This window comes from Hemiscyllium ocellatum, chromosome 13 (assembly GCF_020745735.1).
Source record: "Hemiscyllium ocellatum isolate sHemOce1 chromosome 13, sHemOce1.pat.X.cur, whole genome shotgun sequence".
Lineage (NCBI taxonomy): Eukaryota > Metazoa > Chordata > Chondrichthyes > Orectolobiformes > Hemiscylliidae > Hemiscyllium > Hemiscyllium ocellatum.
Genome location: NC_083413.1, coordinates 13,498,955 through 13,524,738, shown reverse-complemented (window position 1 = coordinate 13,524,738; position 25,784 = coordinate 13,498,955). Strand labels below are relative to the sequence as shown.

The following is a 25,784-nucleotide window of genomic DNA, read 5'->3' as shown; positions in this document are numbered from 1 at the left end:
CCCAGCACCGATCCTTGTGGCACTTCTCTGGTCATAGGCCTCCAGTCTGAAGAACAACCCTCCACTACCACATTCTGTCTTCAACCTTTGAGCCAGTTCTTGATATAGGGGCTGGCTGTGGGAGGAGGGGATGGGAGGGATTGGGATCAGTCAAAGAGGACCACTAACCCTGCATGGAGCTCTGTTCTCTGTGGCTGGATGTCCACCTCCAGGCAGCTCAAGCGACACCCACTGTTTGAGGGAGTCTGGAGGCAGTCTGCAAAATTCCTGTCAGCTTGGGCGGTACGGTGGCTCAGTGGTTAGCACTGCTGCCTCACATCACCAGGGACATTCTCCCTGTGTCTGCGTGGGTTTCCTCCAGGTGCTCCGGTTTCCTCACACAATCCAAAGATGTGCAGGTCAGGTGAATTGGCCATGCTAAATTGCCCGTAGTGTTAGGTGCATTAGTTGTGGTAAATATAGGGGAGGGGAATGGGTTAGGGTGGGTTACTTTTCGAAAGGGCAGTATGGACTTGTTGGGCCGAAGGGCCTGTTTCCATACTGTAGAGAATCTAATCTAATCTAATCTTCATTTAAGTAGCCCCTTGACCAGGACTGACCACATATGAATGGGTAGAATGGCTAGACCTCCATGATGATGGCCCACAGATGAGATGGAGCTGAGGAACCAGCACACAGACCAGCAGCTCCAATCAGAGCAACTGTGCAGCTCCAAACCTGTCCTGATCTAATGTAATTTGGTGTAATCTCTCAGTCAGATTACTTATGTCAGTGCAGCACTCCATCAGGGATGCATTGTCGGCATCAGGTCTGTGTCACGGCCCTTACATCTTTGCTGTGACATAAGGCCCCATGAACAGATAACTCAGAAGTAACAGCATCAAGATTGGGTTGACATTAGTGACAACCTTTGACAAATTCTGAGTTGGTGGCAGGAGAGGGGTGCAGTTCTGGCATAGTCAAACCACTCAGCAGAAATGTAGGACAAAGTGATTGCAAAACAACTTAATAGCGGTCGTGCTCTCAGTATCTCGGTGGCAGCTGAAATATGTCCCTTGCACACAGCATTGCAAATATGAGAATGTTACTTACCAATGTCATTGTGATATTTTTACTCCCTCACCCACTTCTGGGTGGGCAGATAGAGTCATAGAGTCTTAGAGATGTACAGCATGGAAACAGACTGTTTGGTCCAACCCGTCTATGCCGACCAGATAATATCATGAAGGTCAAGATTTTTGACAGGCAGGAGAAAGGAGTACAACCCAATATGAACTAATGTGCCCTGGATATGGTGTTAATATACAGAAATATCATAAAAATCTGTTTGTATTATATACATTATAATCCTACTTAGTTGGTCAGCTGAGGATCAGAACCATGCCATGTGTGTTACTGAGTTATTATATAATACACAACTCTGATTCTAACTCTGATAGCTGATTGATGGTTTTAGACACACTGCTTAGTGTCTTGCTTTAACGACTTCAGGCTAGGGAAGGTGGAAATCAGGAATCATCCAGAGAGATCCTATTGCTGATAGCTTGCAAGCTGCCTTTATGAAAAATGTTCATGTATTGGGGAGAACATGGGATTAGTTCAGGATAGTCAAACTTCGCCCATAACCTGCCCCCAGTTGGTTGGTCCATGTTATTTCTCAGTGGCATGTATTGGCCTCAGAAGATACGAAAAGGACCAAGTTACAGGCTGAAAATTTAATGAAATATATATTTGTGCTTTCAGGACAAGAAGGGATAAAGTAAGTGGGAAAATAGAAAAAGTAGAAAAGCTCCAGTCCCTTGAGTGAAATTATTCTGAATAATTTTATTACTCTGGTTGAAAACATATAGGTGTAATTTGTAACACTGTCCCAATATTCTTTAAAGTAATTGCTGTAATGAAACAACAGATCGAAGAACTATATAATTGCTTCTGGGGAGACAGTGGTGTGGTGGTAATATCTTCAGGGCATTACAGTGCCTCAGATAGTTATCACGGCTGCCCCACAGCAAGCCCCTTCCCCCCCGGGGACCTGAGTTTGATTCCCCCCAAAGGTGACTGACTGTGTGGAGTTTGTGCAGTCTCCACGTGTTTGCACGGGTTTCCTCCCACAGTCCAAAGATGTGTAGCTTGGGTGGATTGGCCATGGAAAATTGCCCACAATGTCCAGGCATGTGCAGGCTAGGTGGATTAGCTATGGGAAATGCAGGGTTACAGGGATGAGGTGGGGGAGTGGGTCTGGGCAGAATACTTTTCCGGTAGTTAATGTGGACTTGATGGGCAGAATGGTCTGCTTGCACACTGTCGGGATTCTGCACTAGTCTAGAGGACCAATTTAATGCTTGGGAATAAATGTTCAAATCCCACCATTAGCAGTGGTGACATTTAAACTCAATTGAATAACACCTATAAGTGAAAGCTAGTATCATAATGGAGTCCATGACAACTATCATCAATGATTAGAAAATCCCATATGGTTCACTAATGTCATTTCGGTGATGGAGTTGCCACATTTATCCGATCTGACCGACACATGATTCCAGATCCTCTGCCCTCTGGAATGGCCTATATTCAGGTCAAGGGCAATTTTGGACTAATAACAAATACTAACCTTGCCAGTGGAGCTCACAAATCATGAAAGAACAATTCTCTTTTCAAATCATCACAACATTTTGTTCAGCATTATTCTGTGAAATTTGCTGTTAGCAAATTGCTGTTTTTCTTGCATCACAATAGTGCCGTTAAACTTGAAAGGGTTCAGAAAATATTAACAAGGATGGTGTTGGAGTTGGAGGGCTGAGTTATAGGGAGAGTCTGAATAAAGTTTTGGAGTCATGGTGCTGTACAGCGTGGAAACAGACTTCGATTCAACTCATCCATGCCTTGCCATCACTTCCTCTGGCAGCTTATTCCATACACGCACCATCCTCTGTGTGAAAAAGTTGCCCCTTAGGTCACTTTTAAACCTTTCCCCCCTCACCTTAGTTTTGGATTTTCCTACCCTGGGAAAAGACCTTATTTATCTGGAGCTATGGAGGCTAAGAGGTGACCGTATAGAGGTTCATAAAATCATGAGGGGCATAGACTTGGTGAATAACCAAAATCTTTTTCCCAGTGTTGGCGAGTCCATAGATTTCAGGTGAAATGTGAAAGATTTAAAAGGGATTAGATTAGACTTACAGTGTGGTAACAAGTCCACACCGACCCGCCGAAGCGCAACCCACCCATACCCCTACATTTACCCCTTGGGCAATTTAGCTTGGCCAATTCACCTGATGCACATCTTTGGACTGTGGTGCAAACTCCACACAGTCAGTCACCTGAGTCGGGAATTGAACCCGGGTCTACAGGTGCTGTGAGGCAGCAGTGCTAACCACTGCGCCACCGTGTAAGGGGTAACTTTGTCATGCAGAGGGTGGTGCATGTATGGAACAAATTGTATGAGGAAGTGGTGGAGGCCGGTGCAATTACATTTAAAAGGCATCTGGATAACTACATAAGTAGAAGGGGTTGAGAGGGATATGGGCCAAATGTTATCAAATGGGACTATGTTTAGGATATCTGGTCAGCATGGATTAGTTGGACCGAAGGGTCTGTTTCTGTGTTGTACATCTCCGTGACTGTGTGAATGAAATCGGGCTTCGCCGGCTGCAACGTTGTATGGCTCCAGTAATCAGGAATGGCACCAGATAATTGCAAAGTCCATTTCTTATTCTAACCAGAATGCAGCACTGGGCCACATAAGGAAGTGAACAAAAGCTTGGTCACCGAGGTAGCTTTTTAGGAATGTCACAGAGGAGAAAATCAAGGTAGAGAAGCAAGATGGTTTGACGAGGGAATTCCAGAATCAGGGCCTAAAATTCAAAAAAAGATGTTTATGGAGGAGAACGGTTCTGCGAGTAAAATATAAGATGGGAAAGCATATGATAATAAGGCACAAATTTGTCATGGTGTCATATATTTTAATTAATTATGTTGTTTACACCATTTGGGCAGTAACCTCTGAAATTCCTTCCCTTCACCTACTTACCAATCTCTCTCAATCTTTAAGATGTTCCTCAAAACCTGCCTCCTTGGTGACCTATCCTAAATCCCCTCAATGCCAGACCGTCTGCAGCAAAGTGTGTTACTTCATTAAAGGTGCCAAATAAATGTAGTTCCTTTGTTGCTGCATGGAATCTCTCATGGTGTACAGGGGGTCCCTGACTTACGAACGTGATCATGTACAGGGATGTAACTTTAAAGATTCAAAATAAGCACATTTCCTGTACTTATGAATGGTTCCTTTATATTGTCCTGTATTGTGTTCCGACTTGTATATATATTAACTTGCAAACAGTCTCAAGAACAGAACCCGTTCACAACCCAGGGACTGCCTGTACTGTTACTAAAAGCTATTTTAGAATTGTACAGTAGACAAGAAGTTGCTAAGACCCATATGGCATCCTGAATATTATGAAGCCAGCCTGTGGAAACATTAGAGTCACTTCAACAGCACCAACTTGATAGACATCAAAGTGGGAAGTGTAGCTGAATGGGAAGATCAATTTGCTGTTCACATTGAGATTGCACATGTTGGAAGTAACACGCAGCATGAATAAACCAAGCAAAAAAAAGGGCACTTAAGTGGAACACTCAGGGGAAAGGGAAGCAGAAAGCCACGTGCAGTTGCAGAGTCCAGGATATGTATACACAGTGAAACTATGACACATCTGCTGGCAGGGAGCAGAAATGAGATCATCATCATGAGGAGAGGTTAAAGGAACAGTGTACATTAAATTATTTTAATTTCTGTTTTGAAGTGAGAGTATAATAAACATTTAACCATCCAGGATTTTCTTTTGTATTTGACAGGCAGCCATTTGGTAGCACAGAACTTGAGTATTGTTGACAAACGATATCCTAAATTAAACAAGTCCCATCTGTCAGCATGTGGCCCATATCCTTCTAAACTCTTCCTTTATATATATCCATCCGAATGCCTTTTAAATGTTGTAACTGTACAGCAACCACTACTTCCTCTCATTCCATACGTGCGCTACCCTCTGCATGAAAACGTTGCCCCTTACGTCCCTTTTAAAACTTTCCCCTCTCACCGTAAACCTATGGCCTTTAGTTTTTGGACTCCCCTACCCTGGGGAAAAAACTTTGCCTCTTCACCCTATCCATGCTCCTCATGATTTTACAAGTCTCTATAAGGTCACGCCTGAGCCCTCATGAGCAGGAGGAGATCATTCAGCCCTTCGGCTGGTCAAGATGATCATGGCTTATCATCTAACCCACTGCTTGCTCCTGCTTTCTCCCCATACCCTTTGATCCCTTTAACTCCAACAACTGCATCTAGCTCCTGTTTGAAAACATTCAATGCTTCAACTACTTTCTGTGGTTGAAAATTCCACAGGCTCATCATTTGCTGGGTGCAGGTCTTTCTCTTCAACATCTTAACTCTCGGTTAGGAACTAATGGATCCAAAGTGTGTCCAACAATTTGTTCAGACCTTTCAGTATCAGAGCTGAGTCATCATGTTCAGGTTGTACAGGACATTGGTGAGGCCTCTTCTAATATACTGTGTTCTGGTTCTGGTTCTCCTCGGATGCTGCCTGACCTGCTGTGCTTTTCCAGCACCACAATCTCAACTTGGAAGGAGATGGGCCAAGCACAGGCAGGTAGGAATGGTTCAGTTTGGGATTATGGCCTGCACGGATTGGTAGGACTAAAGGGTCAGTTTCTGTGATGTATGATTCTCTGACTCTATTTCAGACCCTGACCTCTGTTCTGAACCCTCCCATCTTTCTCCTTTTGAACAGCAGACACTTTTAATCACTTTGCTCTTGTTATTTGGAGCACTTACCTTTTGTATCTTGTACCAACACCTTTGTTTTCCACCATTGCAACTTTGTCATTAGTTTCTCCTCTCACAGATCTCCTGGTTTCCTGTTTCCACCCCTCCCTCCTTTTCCAGCCTCCCTACTTGAAAGATGTCACAACTCTCACCTTTGCCAATCATGACAAAAGGTCAATGGTCTTTGGTGAATGGGCCTTCACTCTGTCTTACTTCCCACAGATACTGCATGATGTGGAGTATTTTTAGAGTTTACTGTTTTTCTGAAAAGCAGAATCTATGTTCAATATTTCATTCAAAGGGTCTATTCATCATGCTTTAAAAATAATTTTATTTTTATCTTTTTACATTATTCATATTTTATCAGTTGATCTGCATGAAGCATTCAACATAAGTAGCATAAAGCATTCTGGTTTTGGAAGGCTGTTAGGTGTGGAGGAGGTGATCGTTATGTTTTGTTCTCCCTTAGCTGCCAGTTCTGAAAACAGCTCTTGGCCTACGCCAACTGGTTTTCACAGTCAGTGAGAAAACAGATGTCATCTATGATTATAAAATTGACTATCCAGTTCAACTTCCATCCATTATGATTTCTATCAAGTTGTAGAGGAGAACTCTGTAGATGTATGGGACAGAGCAGGGGAATGGGACTGCTTTTTTCAAAGAGCTATCATCAACACAAGGGGGTTGAATAGTTTCCTTCTATGACACAGTTCATGCTTCCCATCACCACGTTTTCCCCATCACCCTGCCATGTTCTGTACGCCTCCACTTTAGGAGAAACAGAGGACTCCAGTTGCTGTAGATCAGAGTCGAGAGTGTGGTGCTGGAAAAGCACAGCAGGTCAGGCAGCATCTGAGGAGCAGGAGAATCGAGGTTTTGGGCATAAGCCCTTCATCAGGAATTAAAGGTTGATTAAACATTGATTCCCCTGCCCCTCAGATGCTGCCTGACCTGTTGTGCTTTTCCAGCACCCCACTCATACCTCCACTTTACTCTGTTAATAATTAAAGAGAAACGTCCATAACACAAATTTACTAGGATAGTAACTTGCATTGACATAGTAACAAATGTAACTAAGCTTTCCAAGAAACTTCACGAAAGTACCATCAAATAACGTTGACATTGTGTCTCATTGGGAGATATTCGGACAGATTGACGATAGATTCACTGGAATGTTTATCTCTCAATCATATTTCTTTATTTCCCTAGTTTATACACTGAAGAACTTCTGGCTTTTTTCTTTATTTTTGTAACAATCTACTTTAGTACCTAAGATTTGTACCTAGGTACTTTTTACCTAAGATGGCACTGAGTGTAGTGACGTTGTACATTTTCCACTGTACACTTATACTTCTGTATTTGATCATACATGACAATAAAGCCTAATGCTAATTCTAATTCTAAGATGGCCAATAATGCATATTTTAATGAGGAGAAACATGTAGAGAGGCAGATGGATTTGAGAAAAGTTCAAGGCTTAGACAGCTAAAAGCACTTTTGACAACAAGGAGTGATTAAAACTGGGGTAGACAAGCTGGAAGAACACAGCGAGCCAGGCAGCTCAGGAGTTGGAGAAGTCAACGCTTCAGGTGTAACCCTTCTTCAGGACTCAAATCGACTTCTCCACCTCCTGATGCTGCCTGGCTCGCTGTGTTATTCCAGCCTCCCGCTGGTCTACCTTGGATTCCAGCATCTGCAGTTTTTTTGTCTCTAGAGAATATTAAAACCGGGGGGGGGAGGGGGAGGCAAGAGAGGTGAGAATCAAGAAACTGAAGCTTTCCTGTCTGCTATTATTGAGATTCAAGCAGTTCATATCTAACAAAAAGCCCTGATAGCACTGACTGGCTCTGGGGTAGCCAATGTGCTTTTTGATGATGAAAATACCACACCTCTGGGTCACCTCATATGGACTAGGCAACTCTGTCAGATTTACTCACAAGTAATTAATGGGAGAAAAGGGAAATGGGCTAAATACTACAAAGGGGGTCCCTGATTTACAAATGCCCTTACTTACGAACATGATTCTATTCGGAAGTATCATGTTAAAGATCCGACGTTCAAACATAAACTGTACTTATGAAAGCCTGCTTAACATTGTCCTGCATTGTGTTCAAACATGCAGATTCATAGCTGATCATAGAATTATACAGTACAGATGGGGGCTTTGGGCCCCTCAAGTCTGTACAGGAAGTTCTTCTACAATGCGATGGCTGCATTTTTATGCAACACCGTGTTATAGAAAGATTGCACTTTAGAAACAGCATTTAAAGTGTTGGTGATGTTATCGCATTACAGCCAACACACATGTTAAAAGTTCACACTTTAGAAACAGTGTACCCAATTTGTCAATCGTGTTACAGTGAATTTGTGTTAATGAAACGCATGTTATACCAGAACGGCCTGTATCGCCAAACATATACTACAACCTACGCTAGTCCCGCTTTGATGGATGAGACCAATAGCCTTGAATATTATGGAATTTCAAGTGCTCATCCAATTGCTTCACCTTTTTGAAGGTTATGAGGTTTCCTACCTCAACTACACCCTCACACCCCCAACCCAGGCAATGTCCCCATTCCAGAATACCGCACCCTTCGGGTGAGAAAATTTTTCCTCGACTCCCCTCTAAACCTCCTGCCTTTCACTATAAAATAGTGATTAGATTAGATTCCCTACAGTGTGGAAACAGGCCCTTCAGCCCAACAAGTCCACACCGACCCTCCGAAGGGTAACCCACCCAGACACATTTCCTTCTGACTAATGTACCGAACGCTGTGGGCAATTTAGCATGGCCAATTCACTTGACTTGCATATCTTTGGACTGTGGGAGGAAATCAGAAAAAAACCCTCATGGACAATGTGGAAATTCTATACAGGGAGTTGCCCAAGGCTGGAGTCGAACTTGGGACCCTGGTACAATGCAGCAACAGTGCTAACCACTGAACCACCATGTACAAATGGATAAGCAAATGGAATCCAGAATGGAGACTATTTGCAGTCCCAAAGCCTGCCTGCACTTCACTATTTTTGTAAAGTCATGCCATTTGCAAATTTGTTTACCCGCGCAAGGCACCCTGTGTACATTGTGCCAATGTTCGATTATCCTCCCTTCTCTTGGAAATAACAACCGAGTAAATCGTTTCATCCAAATATATCATCATGAGGGATATCTAAAATTAACTCAGATTAATTCGTTGTCAAGATTTATTTACCGCCATGATCTCTTCATGTGAGAACAGGCTTTCTGGGACTGAACTATTCTGGATCCCGGCAGTATCTGGGTACTTCCATGAGCTGGCCAGATCACTTGACGTAAGATTTCCTCTCCAGGGAAAATAAGGACAACACAACATTTGCTGTAAGACTTTACTGAATTCTGTCTAAATAACAAATTTCTTAAATGCTTCCATTGGGAGTGTGGCTATCCAGCCAACCTGACATTCATTAGCAGCAATTTGCAACCAGCCTACAGCTGAGATTTGTCTTTCAGAGTTGTGATTACCACTTTTATTTACTGAAATGGTGTTTGTAAATATCAAAATTTCAAACAGTTCAAAATATTCAATAGTAACCAATTATAAAACATGTTTGCCATGCATAATTTCATCACCAATGAGGTTTTCTGGGAATGCATCAAATGGTTAGACATTATTGTATGCACTTTGGAAAAGTATGTTGTTCGTCTGGCTTCTCTGGTCAAGATCTCAGTAAGACATGACTCTTGAAAAAGCTAGTCACTGGCAACAACAGTGTTGACATTATCTGGGGAAGAAATAAGTGTTGCTACTCTGTTATGTTGGATATTTTTTCAAAAGTTGATTCAAAGTTCCAGCAGTTATCAAAACAGGATCTCCTTGCCTCTGTTTCTTCCTTGGCATTGGATACATTTAAAATTAGATTGGACACAAAAAAAAGGTTGCAAAGGTCTCTGCTCAGAAAAGTGACCCATCCCACACAGAAAAAAAATGCTGCTGTAATTTCCACACCCAGCACTGAGGATGGAACCCAAGCTACACTGAAGATTATACGAATGTTCGCCCACGGAATTCAAATTAGAGTGTAAGTTCCGAATGCAAAAATTGCTGCTGTGATCCATCTGCTCAGTTGCACAGTCAATTGACAGTAGGAGTTACATAGAAATATAAAAAATAGGAACAGAAGTAGGCCATTCAGCCCTTCAAACCTGCTCCACCATTCAATCTGATCATGACTGATCATCCAACCCTGTGTCTTGATCCCAATTTCCCCCCACACCCTTTTACCTATTTTGCCAAAAGAACTACATTTATCTCCTTCTTAAAAAATTTCAATGTTCTGTTCCACAGGCTTGCCGCTCTTTGAATGAAGAAACATTCTGTGTTACGATCGAGCCCTCCACTATCACCTGATGAAGGAGCGTTGCTCCGAAAGCTATAAGACCATAAGACATAGGAGTGGAAGTAAGGCCATTCGGCCCATCGAGTCCACTCCGCTATTCAATCATGGCTGATGGGCATTTCAACTCCACTTACCAGCGTTCTCCCCGTAGCCCTTAATTCCTCGAGACAACAAGAATTTATCAATCTCTGCCTTGAAGACATTTAGCGTCCCGGCCTCCACTGCACTCTGTGGCAATGAATTCCACAGGCCCACCACTCTCTGGCTGAAGAAATGTCTCCGCATTTTTGTTCTGAATTGACCCCCTGTAATTCTAAGGCTGTGTCCACAGGTCCTAGTCTCCTCGCCTAATGGAAACAATTTCCTAGCGTCCACTCTTTCCAAGCTAGTGTGCTTCTAATTAAACCTGTTGGACTATAACCTGGTGTTGTGTGATTTTTAACTTTGTACAACACTGGCATCTCCAAATCACAATTATTTATATGTGATTGTCAGAATTCATGCTACATGTGTTTTCCCTCCTCCCAATCAAATTATGAAATCCAGCAAATGTTGAGAAAAAAAAATTTCATCCCTTTTTAAATTTACAAGGAATCTTTTAGCATCGTGTATCTAGCTAGAGAGTGGTAGGTAATAGAGCTGTACAGCATGGAAACAGACCCTTTAGTCCAACTCGTCTATGCCTATCAGATATCCTAAGTTAATCTAGTCCCATTTGCCAGCATTTGGCCCATCTCCCTCTAAACCTTTCCTATTCATATACCCATCCAGATGCCTTTTAAATGTTGTAATTGTACCAGCCTCCACCACTTCCTCTACAAAGAACAAAGAAAATTTACAGTCCAGGAACAGGCCCTTCAGCCCTCCGAGCCTGAGCCAATCCAAATCCACTGGCTAAACCTATCCACAGCCCAATTCCTAAGCATCTATATCCCTCTGCTCCCTACCTACTCATGCATCTTCCAGACGCATCTTAAATGAATCTACCGTGCCTGCCTCTACTACCTCTGCTGGCAACGAGTTCCAGGCACCTACCAACCGCTGTGTAAAGTACTTGCCACGTGTCTCCCCCTTAAACTTTTCACTTTTCACCTAGAAAGTGTGACCTCTCGTTATTGAATCCTTCACACTAAGAAAAAGCTTATCTCTATCTACCCTGTCTATACCCTTCGTGATTTTGTAGACCTCAATCAGGTCCCCCCTCAATCTCCTTTTTTTTAATGAAAACAATCCTAACCTACTCAACCTCTCTTCATAGCTAGCACCTTCCATACCAGGCAACATACTCGTAAACCTTCGCTGCACCCTCTCCAAAGCATTCACATGTGGTGACCAGAACGGTACACAGTATTCTAAATCCAGCCGATCCAAGGTCTTGTATAATTTTAACATGACCTGCCAGCTCTTATATTCAATACCCCATCCAATGAAGGCGAACATACTGTATGCCATCTTGACCACTCTATCCACCTGTGCAGCAACCTTCAGGGTACAACGTACCTGCACTCTAAGATTTCTCTGCTCATCAACTTTTCCCAAGGCTCTTCCATTCACAGTATAGTTCGCTCTAGAATTAGACTTCCCAAAATGCATCACCTCACAGTTGCCTGGATTGAACTCCATTTGCCACTTCTCTGCCCAACTCTCCAGTATATCCATATTTTCCTGTATTCTTTGACAGTCCCCTATGCTTTCTGCTACTCCACCAATCTTCGTGTCATCTGCAAACTTGCTGATCGTACCAACAGTGCCCTCTTCCAGATCATTTATGTATATTACAAACAACAGTGGCCCCAACACTGATCCCTGTGGAACACCACTGGTCTCCTTTCTCCATTTTGAGAAACTCCCTTCAACTACTACTCTCCGTCTCCTGTTGCTCAACCAGTTCTTTATCCACCTAGCTAGAACATCCTGCACACCATGTGACTTCACTTTCTTCATTAGTTTACCATGGGGAACCTTATCAAATGTCTTACTAAGGTCCATGTATATCACATCTACAGCCCTTCCTTCATCTATCAACTTGGTCACTTCCTCAAAGAACTCTATTAAGTTGGTAAGGCATGATCTCTCCCATACAAAACCATGTTGCTTATCACTAATAAGGAGGAGAAAGTGAGGACTGCAGATGCTGGAGATCAGAGCTGAAAATGTGTTGCTGGAAAAGTGCAGCAGGTCAGGCAGCATCCAAAGAGCAGGAGAATTGATGTTTCAGGCATAAGCCCTTCACTGATAAGCCCATTCTTTTCCAAATATAAATAGATTTTATCCCTCAATATTTTTTCCAGCAACTTTCCTATCACTGACATCAGGCTCATTGGTCTGTAGTTACCCAGAATATCCCTACTACCCTTCTTGTACAGGGGGACAACATGAGCAACCCTTCAGTCCTCCAGCACCTCACCTGTGTTTAAGAGATGCTACAAAGACATCTGTCAGGGCCCCAACTATTTCCTCTCTCGCTTCCATCAGCAACCTGGGATAGATCCCATCCAATCCTGGGGATTTGTCCACCTTAATAACCTCTAGCCTACCCAACACACCTTCCCTAGTATATCAATGTTATCCAAACTAATCAAACTTCAATCTCTAATCTCAGTGTTCATCATATTCCTCTCCTCAGTGAACACTGGTGCAAAGTAATCATTCAGAATCTCACCCATTCTCTCAGGTTTAACACACAGCCTTCCTTCCTTACCCTTCAGTGGACCAATCCTTTCTCTAGTTACCCTCTTGCTTCTTATATAAGAATAAAAGGCTTTGGGATTCTCCTTAATTCGGCTTGCTAAAGCTATTTCATGACTTCTTTTAGCCCGCCTGATTCCTCAGCTAAGACTGGTCCTACTCTCCTGATATTCCTCCAGGGCCCGTTCTGTTCTTAGCTGCCTGGGCCTTATGTATGTTTCCCTTTTCCTCTTGGCTAGTCATACAATTTCTCCTGTCATCCACAGTTTATGAATCTTGCCTCTCCTATCCTTTACTTTCAAGTGGACATGCCTATCCTGCACCATCTTTAACCTATCTTTGAAAGCCTCCCACATCTCAAATGTGGACTTCCCTTCAAATAGCTGTGTCCAATCCACATTTCCCAGCTTCTGCCTAATTTTGATATAACTGGCCTTGGCCCAATTTAGTACTCATCCCTTAGGACCACTCTCATCTTTGTCTACGAGTATTCTAAAACTTACAGAATTGTGGATGTACCTACTAGAGAAGGTGCAAAACTTGACCTACTCTTGGGAAATAAGGTAGGGCAGGTGGCTGAGGTGAAAAATGTGTTGCTGGAAAAGCACATCAGGTCAGGCAGCATCCAAGGAGCAGGAGAATCGATGTTTCAGGCATAATCCCTTCTTCAGGCTTATGCCCAAAACATTGATTCTCCTGCTCCTTGGATGTTGCCTGACCTGCTGCGCTTTTCCAGCAACACATTTTTCAGCTCTGATCTCCAGCATCTGCAGTCCTCACTTTCTCCCAGGTGACTGAGGTGTCAGTGGGGGAGAACTTTGGGGCCAGTGACCATAATTCCATTAGATTTAAAATAGTGATGGAAAAGGATAGACCAGCTCTAAAAGTTGAAGATCTAAATTGGAGAAAGGCCAATTTTGACGGTATTAGGCAAGAACTTTCAAAGGCTGATTGGGGGCAAATGTTCGCAGGTAAAGGGATGGCTGGAAAATGGGAAACCTTCAAGAATGAGATAACGAGAATCCAGAGGAAGTATATTCCTGTTAGGGTGAAAGGAAAGTCTGGTAGGTATAGGGAATGCTGGATGGCTAAAGAAATTGAGGTTTTGGTTAAGAAAAAGAAGAAAGCATATGTCAGGTATAGACAGGATAGATCGAGTGAATCCTTAGAAGAGTATGAAGGCAGTAGGAGTATACTTAAGAGGGAAATCAGGAGGACAAAAAGGGGACATGAAATAGCAATGGCAAATAGAATTAAGGAGAATCCAAATACATTAAGGATGAAAGAGTAACTAGGGAGAGAATACGGCCCCTCAAGATCAACAAGGCGGACTTTGTGTGGAGCTGCAGAAAATGGGGGAGATACTAAACGAGTATTTTGCATCAGTATTTACTATGGAAAAGGATATTGAAGATATAGAATGTAGGGGAATAGATGGTGACACTTGCAAAATGTCCATATTACAGAGGAGGAAGTGCTGGATGTCTTGAAATGCATAAAGGTGAATAATTCCCCAGGACCTGATCAAGCGTACCCTAGAACTCTGTGGGAAGCTAGAGAAGTGATTGCTGAGCCTCTTGCTGAGATATTTGTATCATCGATAGTCACAGGTGAGGTACCGGATAACTGGAGGCTGGCTAATGTGGTGACACTGTTTAAGAAGGGCGGTAAAGACAAGTCAGGAACCTATAGACCAGTGAGCCTGACCTCGGTGGTGAGCAAGTTGTTGGAGGGGATCCTGAAGGACAGGATGTACATGTATTTGGAAAGGCAAGGACTTATTAGGGATAGTCAACATGGCTTTGTGTGGGGGAAATCATGTCTTACAAACTTGATTGAGTTTTTTGAAGAAGTAACAAAGAGGATTGATGAGGGCAGAGTGGTAGATGTGATATATAAGGCACTCAACAAGGTTCCCCATGGGAGAATGATTAGCAAGGTTGGATCTCACAAAATACAACGAGAACTAACCATTTGGATACAGAACTGGTTCAAAGGTGGTTGTGGAGGGTTGTTTTTCAGACTGGAGGTCTGTGACCAGTGGAATGCCACAGGGATCAGTGCTCTACTTTTTGTCATTTAAATAAATGATATGAACGGGAGCATAAGAAGCACAGTTAGTACCTCTTATGACACCGAAATTAGAGGTGCAGTGGACAGTGAAGAAGGTTACCTCAGATTTCAACAGGATCTTGACCAGATGGGCCAATGGGCTGAGAAATGGTAGATGAAGTTTAATTCAGATAAATGTGAGGTGCTGCATTTTGGGAAAGCAAATCTTAGCAGGACTTATACACTTAATGGTAAGGTCTGAGGGAATGTTGCTGAACAAAGAGACCTTGGAGTGCAGGTTCATAGCTCCTTGAAAGTGGAGTTGCAGGTAGATAGGATAGTGAAGAAGGCATTTGGTATGCTTTCCTTTATTGATCAGAGTATTGAGTACAGGAGTTGGGAGGTCATGTTGCGGCTGTACAGGACATTGGTTAGGCCACTGTTGTAATATTGCGTACAATTAGATTACTTACTGTGGTAACAGGCCCTTTGGCCCAACAAGTCCACACCGATCCTCTGAAGAGCAACCCACCCAGACCCACTCCCCTACTTTTACCCCTTTACCTATCACTACGGGCAATTTCGCATGGCCAATTCTCCTAACCTGCACATCTTTGGACTGTGGGAGGAAACTGGAGCACCCGGAGAAAACCCACACAGACATGGGGAGAATGTGCAAACGCCACACAGCTAGTTGCCTGAGGTGGGAATTGAATCCAGGTCTCTGGCACTGTGAGGCAGCAGTGCTAATCACTGTGCCACTGTGCCGGCCTAAATTCTGGTCTCCTTCCTATCAGAAAGATGTTGCGAAACTTGAAAGGGTTCAGAAAAGATTTACAAGGATGTTGCCAGGGTTGGAGGATCTGAGCTACAGGGAGAGGCTGAACAGGCTGGGGCTGTTTTCCCTGGAGCTTCGGAGGCTGAGGGGTGACCTTACAGAGGTTTACAAAATTATGAGGGGCATGGATAGGATAAATAAACAAAGTCTTTTCCCTGGGGCCAGAACTAGAAGGCATATGTTTAGGGTGAGAGGGGAAAGATATAAAAAAGACCTAAGGGGCAATGTTTTCACACAGAGGGTGTAACGTTTATGGAATGAGCTGTCAGAGGAAGTATGGAGACTGGTACAATTGCAAATTTTAAAAGGCATTTGGATGGGTAAATGATTAGGAAGGGTTTGGAGGGATATGAGTCAGGTACTAGCAGGTAGGACTAGATTTGGTTGGGATATCTGGTCAGCATGGATGAGTTGGACCGAAGTGTCTGTTTCCATCCTGTACGTCTCTATGACTCTATGTTCCCAAAGAAATCCCCAAACGCAACTTCTACCACCTGGCCTGGCTCATTCCCCAACACCAGGTCCAATATGGCCCCTTCCCTCGTCGGAGTATTGACTGCTCTAGAAAACTCTCCTGGACGCTTCTTACAAATTCTGTACCATCCAGACTTCTGACACTAAGTGTATCCCAGTCAATATTGGGAAAATTAAAATCTCCTATCACCACCAATCTGTTGCCTCTATATCTTTCCATAATCTGTTTACCTATTTGTTCTTCTACCTCACGTTCACTGTTGGGAGGCCTGTAATACAACCCCAACAATGTAACTGCACCCTTCTTATTTCTCAGCTCCACCCATAATGCCTCAATACTCAAGCCCTCCATAGTGTCCTCCTTTAGCACAGCCGTGATATCATCCCTGACCAGCAATGCAACTCCCCTGCCCTTTTACTTCCTTCCTTGACTGTCTGAAGCGTCTATATCCTGGAACATTTAGTTGCCAATCATGACCTTCCTTCAACCAAGTCTTTGTAATTGCAATCTGGCACCTCATTCATACACGCACCACCCTCTGTGTGAAAAAGTCGCCCCTTAGGTCCCTTTTAATTCTTTTTCCTCTTCTTAAACATATGCCCTCTAGTTTTGGACTTCCCCACCCCAAGGGAAAGACCTTGACTATTTATTCTATCCATGCCCGTCATGATTTTGTAAAATTCTAAAAGGTCACCCCTCAGCCTCCGACGTTCCAGGGAAAACAGCCCCAGCCTATACAGCCTCTTCCTATAGCTCAAATCCTCCAACCCTGGCAACATTCTTGTACATCCTTTCTGAACCCTTTCACGTTTCACAACATCTTTTTGATAGCAAGATTGCACACAGTGTTCCTAAAGTGGCCTAACCAATGTTCTGTACAGCCACAACCTTGATTTCCCTACCTACTATAGTCAATTCACTGACAATAAAAGCAAGCAACCAAATGCCTTCTTCACTGTCCTGTCTACCTGTGATTCCACTTTCAAGGAACTATGAGCCTCTTTGTCTGGCAACACTCCCCAGGTCCTTATCATTAAGTGTATAAGTCCTGCCCTGATTTGCCTTTTTAAAATGCAGCACCTCACAAATATCATTCATTTTCAAAGGTATTTTTATCTTGATTTAAGAGTTTGCTTTTCAACACCTCATTGCTAAAGAATGGGAGAAGCTGCTGAGTTGATATGCACGTTACATAGAAACTGTGACCAAAGTGGCTTAAGACGTAAGAACAGAAGTAGGCCATTCAGTCCAGGAGTCTGATCCACCATCTGATAATCCTCAACTCCATTTTCCTGCCTTTTTACCCATGCCTCTTGATTCCCTTACTCATTTAAGCCTGTCTCACTCAATCTTGAATATATTTTCATTACAGCTCTGAGAGAAGAAATTTCTCATCTCCGGGCCTTTTGTTATTCTGAGATTATGCCACATAGTACCGGACCCTTTAACAAGTGGAAATATTCTCCCCACATCTACTCTGTCAAGCCCCCTAAGAACCTTCCATATTTTAATCAAGTCTCCTCTCCATTCTTCTAAACTCCAATGAGTACAATCCCAATCTACTCCATCTCTCCTCATAAGAAAATCCATCTGTGACTGGGATCAACCTACTGAGCTGTTGCTGGATTGCCTTCAGTGCCAGATACAGAAGAACCTCAATTATCTGAACAGCATGGGTGGGGAGTATTTTGTCAGATAATTGAATGTTTGGATAACTGAATGCCGGATAACACAGTTTAGCCAAGGATTGGGACCTTGCAACCTTGCCGGATAATCCGAAATTCGTATAATTGAATGCCAGATAATTGTTTCCTCTGTATATCTTTCTAATGCTAGCCCTATCGCCGCAGATTATCAGAGTCTCAAACAGTCACTGCACATGACGGCAGCATTTAGTTTGCATTGTGGAAGCAAACTGCAGCCTTTATGGGCATCTGTTTTGATGATGTTCTCTTTTGCTGGTTGTAACTAAAATTTCATGTTTGGAATTGTCCAATTGCTCATCTGTATCTAATGTTCTCCTGTTTGACAATGATAATGATAAAATGCAGATCCATGGTGAACAGTGAGGACAAGAATACCAGTGACTTAGAGAGAGTGTTTAGACAGGATGTAGCAAGGTCAGGTTAAACTGTGTGATTTAGTGGTGAAACAGCAATAAATGTGAGAGAATGGGGTTGTATGTACAAGGGGAGTATCAGCAATGCCAGATACACAGTTATAGAGTCACACAGCACAGAAACAGACCCTTCGGTCCAATCTGTCCACGCTGAACAGTTTTCCCAAATAAAAGTAAACCCATTTGCCTGTATTTGGTCCATATCCCTCTAAACCTTTCCTATTCATGTTTATATCCAAATGCCTTTTAAATGTTGTAATTGTACCAGCCTCCACCACATCTTCTGGCAGTTTCATACACGCACCACTCTTTGTATGAAAATGTTGCCCCTCTCGTCCCTTTGAAATCTTTCCCCTCTCATCTTAAACCTGTAACCTCTAATTTTGGACACCTCTACCTTGGGAAAAGACCTTAGATGTTCACTCTATCTGTGCCCTCGTGATTTTGTAAACCTCTTTAAGGTCAACCCTCAGCCTCCTAAATTCTAGGGGAAAAGTCCCAACCTATTCACACTCTCCGTTGTTGTGCACAGTGGACAAACAACAAAGCTACTCCACCATGCTTACCCCCCGTTCATCCTTTCAAAAAGTCACATTCCCCTGACTGTTTGGTTCCCTGATTTAATCCTTTGGTACAATACCTCCGTAATGGCTTAGGATCATGCTCATTAACCTCCGTCTGAGCCATTAATTCATTTTCTTTTTCATTCATTTGTGGGACATGTGTATCGCTAACTGGGCCAGCATTTATTACCCATCCGTACTTCCAAGGTGTTGGTGAGCTGTTGTCTTGAATCACTGTTGTTTACATGCTGTGGGTCGACCAACAATGGCCTTAGAGGAGGAATTGCAGGATTTTGAACCAGCAACGGTGAAGGAATGGAAATGAATTTCTAAGTTAAGATGGTGAGTGGTTTGGAGGGGAACTTGGTGGTGTTCCCATATATTTGGTGCCCTTGTCCTTCGAGATGGAAGTGGTCGTGGGTTTGGAAGGTGCTGTCTGAGGATTCTTGCTGATGTCAGCAGTGCATCTTGTAGGTGATATACACTCCTGCTACTGAGTATCTGTCGTGGAGGGAGTGAATGTTTGTGAAAATGGTGCCAATCAAATGGGCTGCTTTGCCTTGAATGATGTCAAGCTTCTTGAGTGTTTTTGGAGCTGCATCCATTTGGGCAAATATTCTCTTATGTTCCTGACCTGTGCTTTGGACAGGCTTTGGGGAGTCAGGAGGTGTGTTACTCACCATAGCATTCCTAGCTTCTGACATGTTCAGGTGGATAGGATAGTGAAGAAGGTGTTTGGTATGCTTTCCTTTATTGGTCAGAGTATTGAGTACAGGAGTTGGGAGGTCATGTTGCGGCTGCACAGGATATTGGTTAGGCCACTGTTGGAATATTGTGTGCACTTCTGGTCTCCTTCCTATCGGAAAGATGTTGTGAAATTTGAAAGGGTTCAGAAAAGACTTACTAGGATTGTGCCAGGGTTGTAGGATTTGGGCTATAGGGAGAGGCTGATCAGGCTGGGACTGTTTTCCCTGGAGCGTCGGAGGCTGAGGGGTGACCTTATAGTGGTTTACAAAATCAGGAGGGGCATGGATAGGAAAAATACACAAAGTCTTTTCCCTGGGGTCAGGGAGTCCAGACCTAGAGGGCATAGGTTTAGGCTGAGAGGGGAAAGATATAAAAAAGATCTAAGGGGCAAATCTTTCACACAGAGGGTGGTACGTGTATGGAGTGAGCTGCCAGAGGAAGTGGTGGAGGCTGGTACAATTGCAACATTTAAAAGGCATTTGGATGGGTATATAAATAGGAAGGGTTTGGAGGGATGTGGGCCGGGTGTTGGAAGGTGGGATTAGATTGGGTTGGGATATCTGGTCGGCATGGACGTGTTGGTCTGTTGCCATGCTGTACATCTCTGTAACTCTGTGACTCTATTGTTCTTGTAGCCACCATGTTCATATGGTGAGTCCAGTTTCTTGTCAATGGTAGCCTGCAGGACGTTAATAGTGGGGGATTCAGTGATGGTAATAACAATTGAATGTCAAGGGATGGTGGTTAAATTGTCCTTTATTGGAGGTGGACGTTGCCTAGCATTTATGTGGCACAAATGTTATTTGCATCCGTCAACCCAAGCCTGGATATCGTCCAAATCTTGTTGCATTTAAAGAGTTGCAAGTGGTGCTGAACGTTGTCCAAGCATTGGCACACATCCCATTCCTGACCTTATGATGGAGGGAAAGGTCATTGACGAAGCAGCCGAAGATGTTTGGACCTCGGACACTTACCTGAGGAACTCCTGCAGAGATCTCCTGGAGTTGGGATGACTGACCAACAACCACAACCATCTTCCCATGTGCCAGGTATGCCAACCAGTAGAGAATTTAGTTCTAAATACCATGTGTATTTAAGTAAAGAGCCATTACTTTTGTCTTTTTGTTATTTTCTTCCCCCTTTGACCCACTTGCTTTTTTTTTGTGCTTTTTTTTTGATGTGTGTATACTCAGTCCCAGTGTCGGTATCATTTCCTGAATAGCTCTTTGCAATGCTGCTATATCCCTTGCTTTTTCAGCCTACATACTCCTTCTCCAGAACGCTGCAACTAACAAGTTAGTTTAAAACTCACTCTATAGCTCAAGATGGTGGCGGAATAGAGTTCCTCACCAGATATCATCCCTTCCAACCACTTTTCTCTTTCGGTTCTTTGGCATTCGGTTGTGGAAGCAGTGACAGCAGCGGCTGGAGGACCTTGATGGTCACCCATGACCAACTGGTAGGCAAAATGGCAGCTTCATCAATGTCCGAAGTAGTGGCAGAGCAGGATTCTGCGGCGAGATGGCTGACACTGCAGCCACTGGGGCCCAGATACTGACTGCAGCGGCGGCCGGTGGTGACAGGAGTCAGCAGCGAGGCAGTAGTTGGGGCTGAAGTCTTGCGAGAGGTGGTGAAGCCTGGCATGCCCCATGGAGGTCAGCAGCAGTGGCGAAGCAAACACTAGCAGGGGAGAGAGTGAGCCCTCTTGGGGAAGGCCCAGCTTAGGGTGTTTGCAGACCCATGGTTTAAGAATCATAGAATCCCTACAATGTAGAAGCAGGCCATTCAGGTCATTGAGTCCACACCGACCTTCCAAAGGACATCTCACCCAGACACAGCCCCTCCTTGTAGCCCTGTATTTCCCATGGCCAATTCACCTAATCTGCATATCTTTGGACTGTGGGAGGAAACCGGAGCACCCGGAGGAAACCCACGCAGACACGTGGAGAACGTGCAAACTCCACACGACAGTTGCCCGAGGCTGGAATAGAATCTGGGACCCTCGCAGCAGTGAGGCAGCAGTGCTAACCACTGAGCCACTGCACCACTCAAGAAAGTACTATAAAGTTTGACTGATTAACTTTATCTCTTTATTCTCCATTTTTATACTGAGAAGACTGTAGTGTTGAATGTTTTAAATTATTTCTTTATTTTTCTACTTCTGTAACTAAGATTTTGTACTTAGGTACTTGGTACCTAAAATGGCATCGTATGTGGCAACATTGTACACATTTCACTGTACTCTTCTGCCCCGTATGTGAATACACATGACCATAAAACCTAAATCTAAACGTCTAAATCTAGTTCTTCATGTTGCGATGGTGGCATAACCAACAAGATTTGGAGATGCCGGTGTTGGACTGGGGTGTGCAAAGTTAAAAATCACACAACACCAGGTTATAGTCCAGTACGTTTAATTGGGAGCAAGCTAGCTTTCAGAGCGACGCTCCTTCATCTGGTGATAGTCAACTGATGAAGGAGCGTCGCTCCAAAGGCCAGTGTGCTTCCAATTAAACCTGTTGGACTGTAACCTGGTGTTGTGTGATTTTTAACTTTGACCAACAAGAGCAGCCTCTTTCAATTGAAAATGTGTCGCTGGTTAAAGCACAGCAGGTTAGGCAGCATCCAAGGAATAGGAAATTCGACGTTTCGGGCATAAGCCCTTCATCAGGAAGGGCTTATGCCCGAAACGTCGAATTTCCTATTCCTTGGATGCTGCCTAACCTGCTGTGCTTTAACCAGCAACACATTTTCAGCTCTGATCTCCAGCATCTGCAGACCTCATTTTTTACCCCAGTCTCTTTCAATTGTCTGGACCTCCAGAGGGATATATTCACACACCATGAAGATGTTCTGCTTCTGTTTTCCTAATCCACCAGGAGGCTGTCACAAGCATTTCCGGGCTCTTATTTCTGGGCGAGGGCTGATTTTTATGCCCATGGGCAATTCTTTGAGCCACAGAATAGATAAATAGAGAGCATGAGATGGTACTGGGGTTACAAAGATGTCTTTTATTTGCAGCTAGAGCAAATTCCTCCAACTCACAATCAGCTTGATCACATTAAACATCAAAGCTAGAAGCCTGGTAACAATGATGTCAATTCTAGACCACAGTTTACAATGGATAGCCAATTCCTTCTCCATTATACATGTTAAGGGTCATGTACCTAGCAGTTCATTTAGAGATAATGCAGGGAAGCCAATAACATTAACTGCAAACAAAGAATGTTGATTGTGAAATTAGCAGTTAAAATTCCCAGTCACTTCCAAGATAACCTTTAACTTAGCTTACTCTTGATCAAAGCTTCCCAGGCTTTGATGTCAAAAACCATCAGAGAACTTCCTGCCCATCTTAGAGTTATCATTACTTTAAAATGTATTAAATATGCATACCTTGTGGGTCAAAGAATTCTATTTTCAACACTAAAATTAATTCAAAATATTCTCTATTTAAACTTTTTTTTAATTGGTCAGGTCTTTGAACAATGTTTGATGACCAGTTCATTAAGTAGGAGTGACAGAAACTATTGATATGGAGATGCCAGTGTTGAACTGGGGTGGACAAAGTTAAAAAGCGCTGAAAATGTGTTGCTGGAAAAGCGCAGTAGGTCAGGCAGCATCCAAGGAGCAGGAGAATCGATGTTTCGGGCATGAGCCCTTCTTCAGGAATGAGGAAAATGTGCCAAGCGGGCTAAGATAAAAGGTAGGGAGGAGTGACTTGGGGGAGGGGCGTTGGAAATGCGATAGGTGGAAGGAGGTTCAGGTGAGGGTGATAGGCCGGAGTGGAGGTGGGGACGGAGAGGTCAGGAAAAAGATTGCAGGTTAGGAAAGTGGTACTGAGTTCGAGGGTTGGGACTGAGATAAGGTGGGGGGAGGAGAAATGAGGAAGCTGGAGAAGTCTGAGTTCATCCCTCATGGTTGGAGGATTCCCAGGCGGATTATAAGGCGCTCTTCCTCCAGCCGTCGTGTTGCTATGGTCTGGCGATGGAGGAGTCCAAGGACCTGCATGTCCTTAGTGGAGTGGGAGGGGGAGTTGAAGTATTGAGCCATGGAGTGGTTGGGTTGGTTGGTCCGGGTGTCCCAGAGGTGTTCCCTGAAATGTTCCGCAAGTAGAACTCAGATTTCTCCAGTTTCCTCATTTCCCCTCCCCCCACCTTGTCTCAGTCCCAACCCTGGAACTCAGCACCACCTTCCTAATCTGCAATCTTCTTCCTGACCTCTCCACCCCCACCCCCCACTCCGGCCTATCACCCTCAACTTAATCTCCTTCCACCTATCGCATTTCCAACACCCCTCCCCCAAGTCCCTCCTCCCTACCTTTCATCTTAGCCTGCTTGGCACACTTTCCTCATTCCTGAAGAAGGGCTCATGCCCGAAACGTTGATTGTCCTGCTCCTTGGATGCTGCCTGACCTGCTGTGCTTTTCCAGCAACACATTTTCAGCTCTGATCTCCAGCATCTGCAGTCCTCACTTTCTCCTAAAGTTAAAAAGGGCACAATATCAGGTTATAGTCCAACAGCTTTATTTGCAAGTATAAGCTTTTGGAGCGCTGTTCCTTCATCAGGTACCTGACGAAGAAGCAGCTCTCCAAAAGCTTGTACTTTCAAATAAACCTATTGGACTATAACCTGGTGATGTGTGATTTTTAACTAGAAACTTTTTAAAAAGTGAGTAAAAAATCTAACAGATAATACTGTACTTTCAAAGGACCTGAGTACATAGGAACACTGAGCTGTCCTGAAGTAATTATCTGGGAGCGATAGATAACTCTTCTTCGCACTTTACTAATCCTCAGTTTTAACATTATCTCTTTGTTTCAAACCACTCTATGACCTCACCCCAAACTTGGGCAGAGTGTTAATGCTACTGGGCTAGTAATCCACAGATCCACACTAATGCTCTGGGACATGCAGTTGTATCCTACTGTAAGATGTAGCAAAATTTAAACTCAATTGATAAATTGGAAGCTAGTCCCATAATGGGATATCATGAAACTATTATTAGTTTTAGTAAAATATCCATCTGATTCATGGATTCATTGAATCATACAGCAAGAAAACAGACCCTTTGGTTCAACCAGTCCATGCTGAACATGTTCCCAAACTAAACTAATCCTACTTGACTGCACGAGGCCCATATCTCTCCAAAACGCAGTAAAATCGACGTTTTGGGCAAAAGCCCTTCATCAGGAATAAAGACAGAGAGCTTGAAGGGTGGACAGATAAGTGAGAGGAGGGTGGGCGTGGGGAGAAAGTAGCATAGAGTACAATAGGTGAGTGGGGGAGGGGATGAAGGTGATAGGTAGGGGAGGTGGAGTGGATAGGTGGGAAAGAAGATGGGCAGGTAGGACAAGTCATGGGGACAGAGCTGAGCTGGAAGTTTGGAACTGGGCTGAGATGGGGGAAGGGGAAATGAGGAAACTGTTGAAGTCCACATTGATGCCCTGGGGTTGAAGTGTTCCAAGGCAAAAGATGAGGTGTTCTTCCTCCAGGCGTCTGGTGGTGAGGGAGCGGCGGTGAAGGAGGCCCAGGACCTCCATGTCCTCGGCAGAGTGGCAGGGGGAATTGAAATGTTGGGCCACGGGGCGGTGTGGTTGATTGGTGCGGGTGTCCCGGAGATGTCCCTAAAGTGCTCTGCTAGGAGGCGTCCAGACTCCCCAGTGTAGAGGAGACTGCATTGGGAGCAACGGATACAATAAGTGATATTGATGGATGTGCAGGTAAAACTTTGATGAATGTGGAAGGCTCCTTTAGGGCCTTGGATGGAGGTGAGGGAGGAGGTGTGGGCGCAGGCTTTGCAATTCCTGCGGTGGCAGGGGATGGTGCCAGGATGGGAGGGTGGGCTGTAGAGGGGCGTGGACCTGACCAGGTAGACACGGAGGGAACGGTCTTTGCGGAAGGCAGAAAGGGGTGGGGAGGGAAATATATCCCTGATGGTGGGGTCTTTTTGGAGGTGGAGGAAATGTCGGTAGATGATTTGGTTTATGGTAGGGTGGAAGGTGAGCACCAGGGGCGTTCTGTCCTTGTTACGGTTGGAGGGGTAGGGTCTGAGGGCAGAGGTGCGGGATGTGGACGAGATGCGT

General features: G+C 44.0%; 1 protein-coding gene across 1 annotated transcript in view; it reads right to left on the bottom strand.

Moving 5' to 3' along the window:
- The window catches only part of tsc22d2 (TSC22 domain family 2), a 148,059-nt gene extending 127,324 nt beyond the window's left edge, over nucleotides 1–20,735 (bottom strand). Inside the window, exon 1 of the mRNA XM_060834381.1 lies at nucleotides 20,676–20,735. Within this exon, the coding sequence (XP_060690364.1) occupies nucleotides 20,676–20,735 (60 nt within the window). The remainder of the gene's footprint in view (nucleotides 1–20,675) is intronic.
- Nucleotides 20,736–25,784: the final 5,049 nt, after the last annotated feature.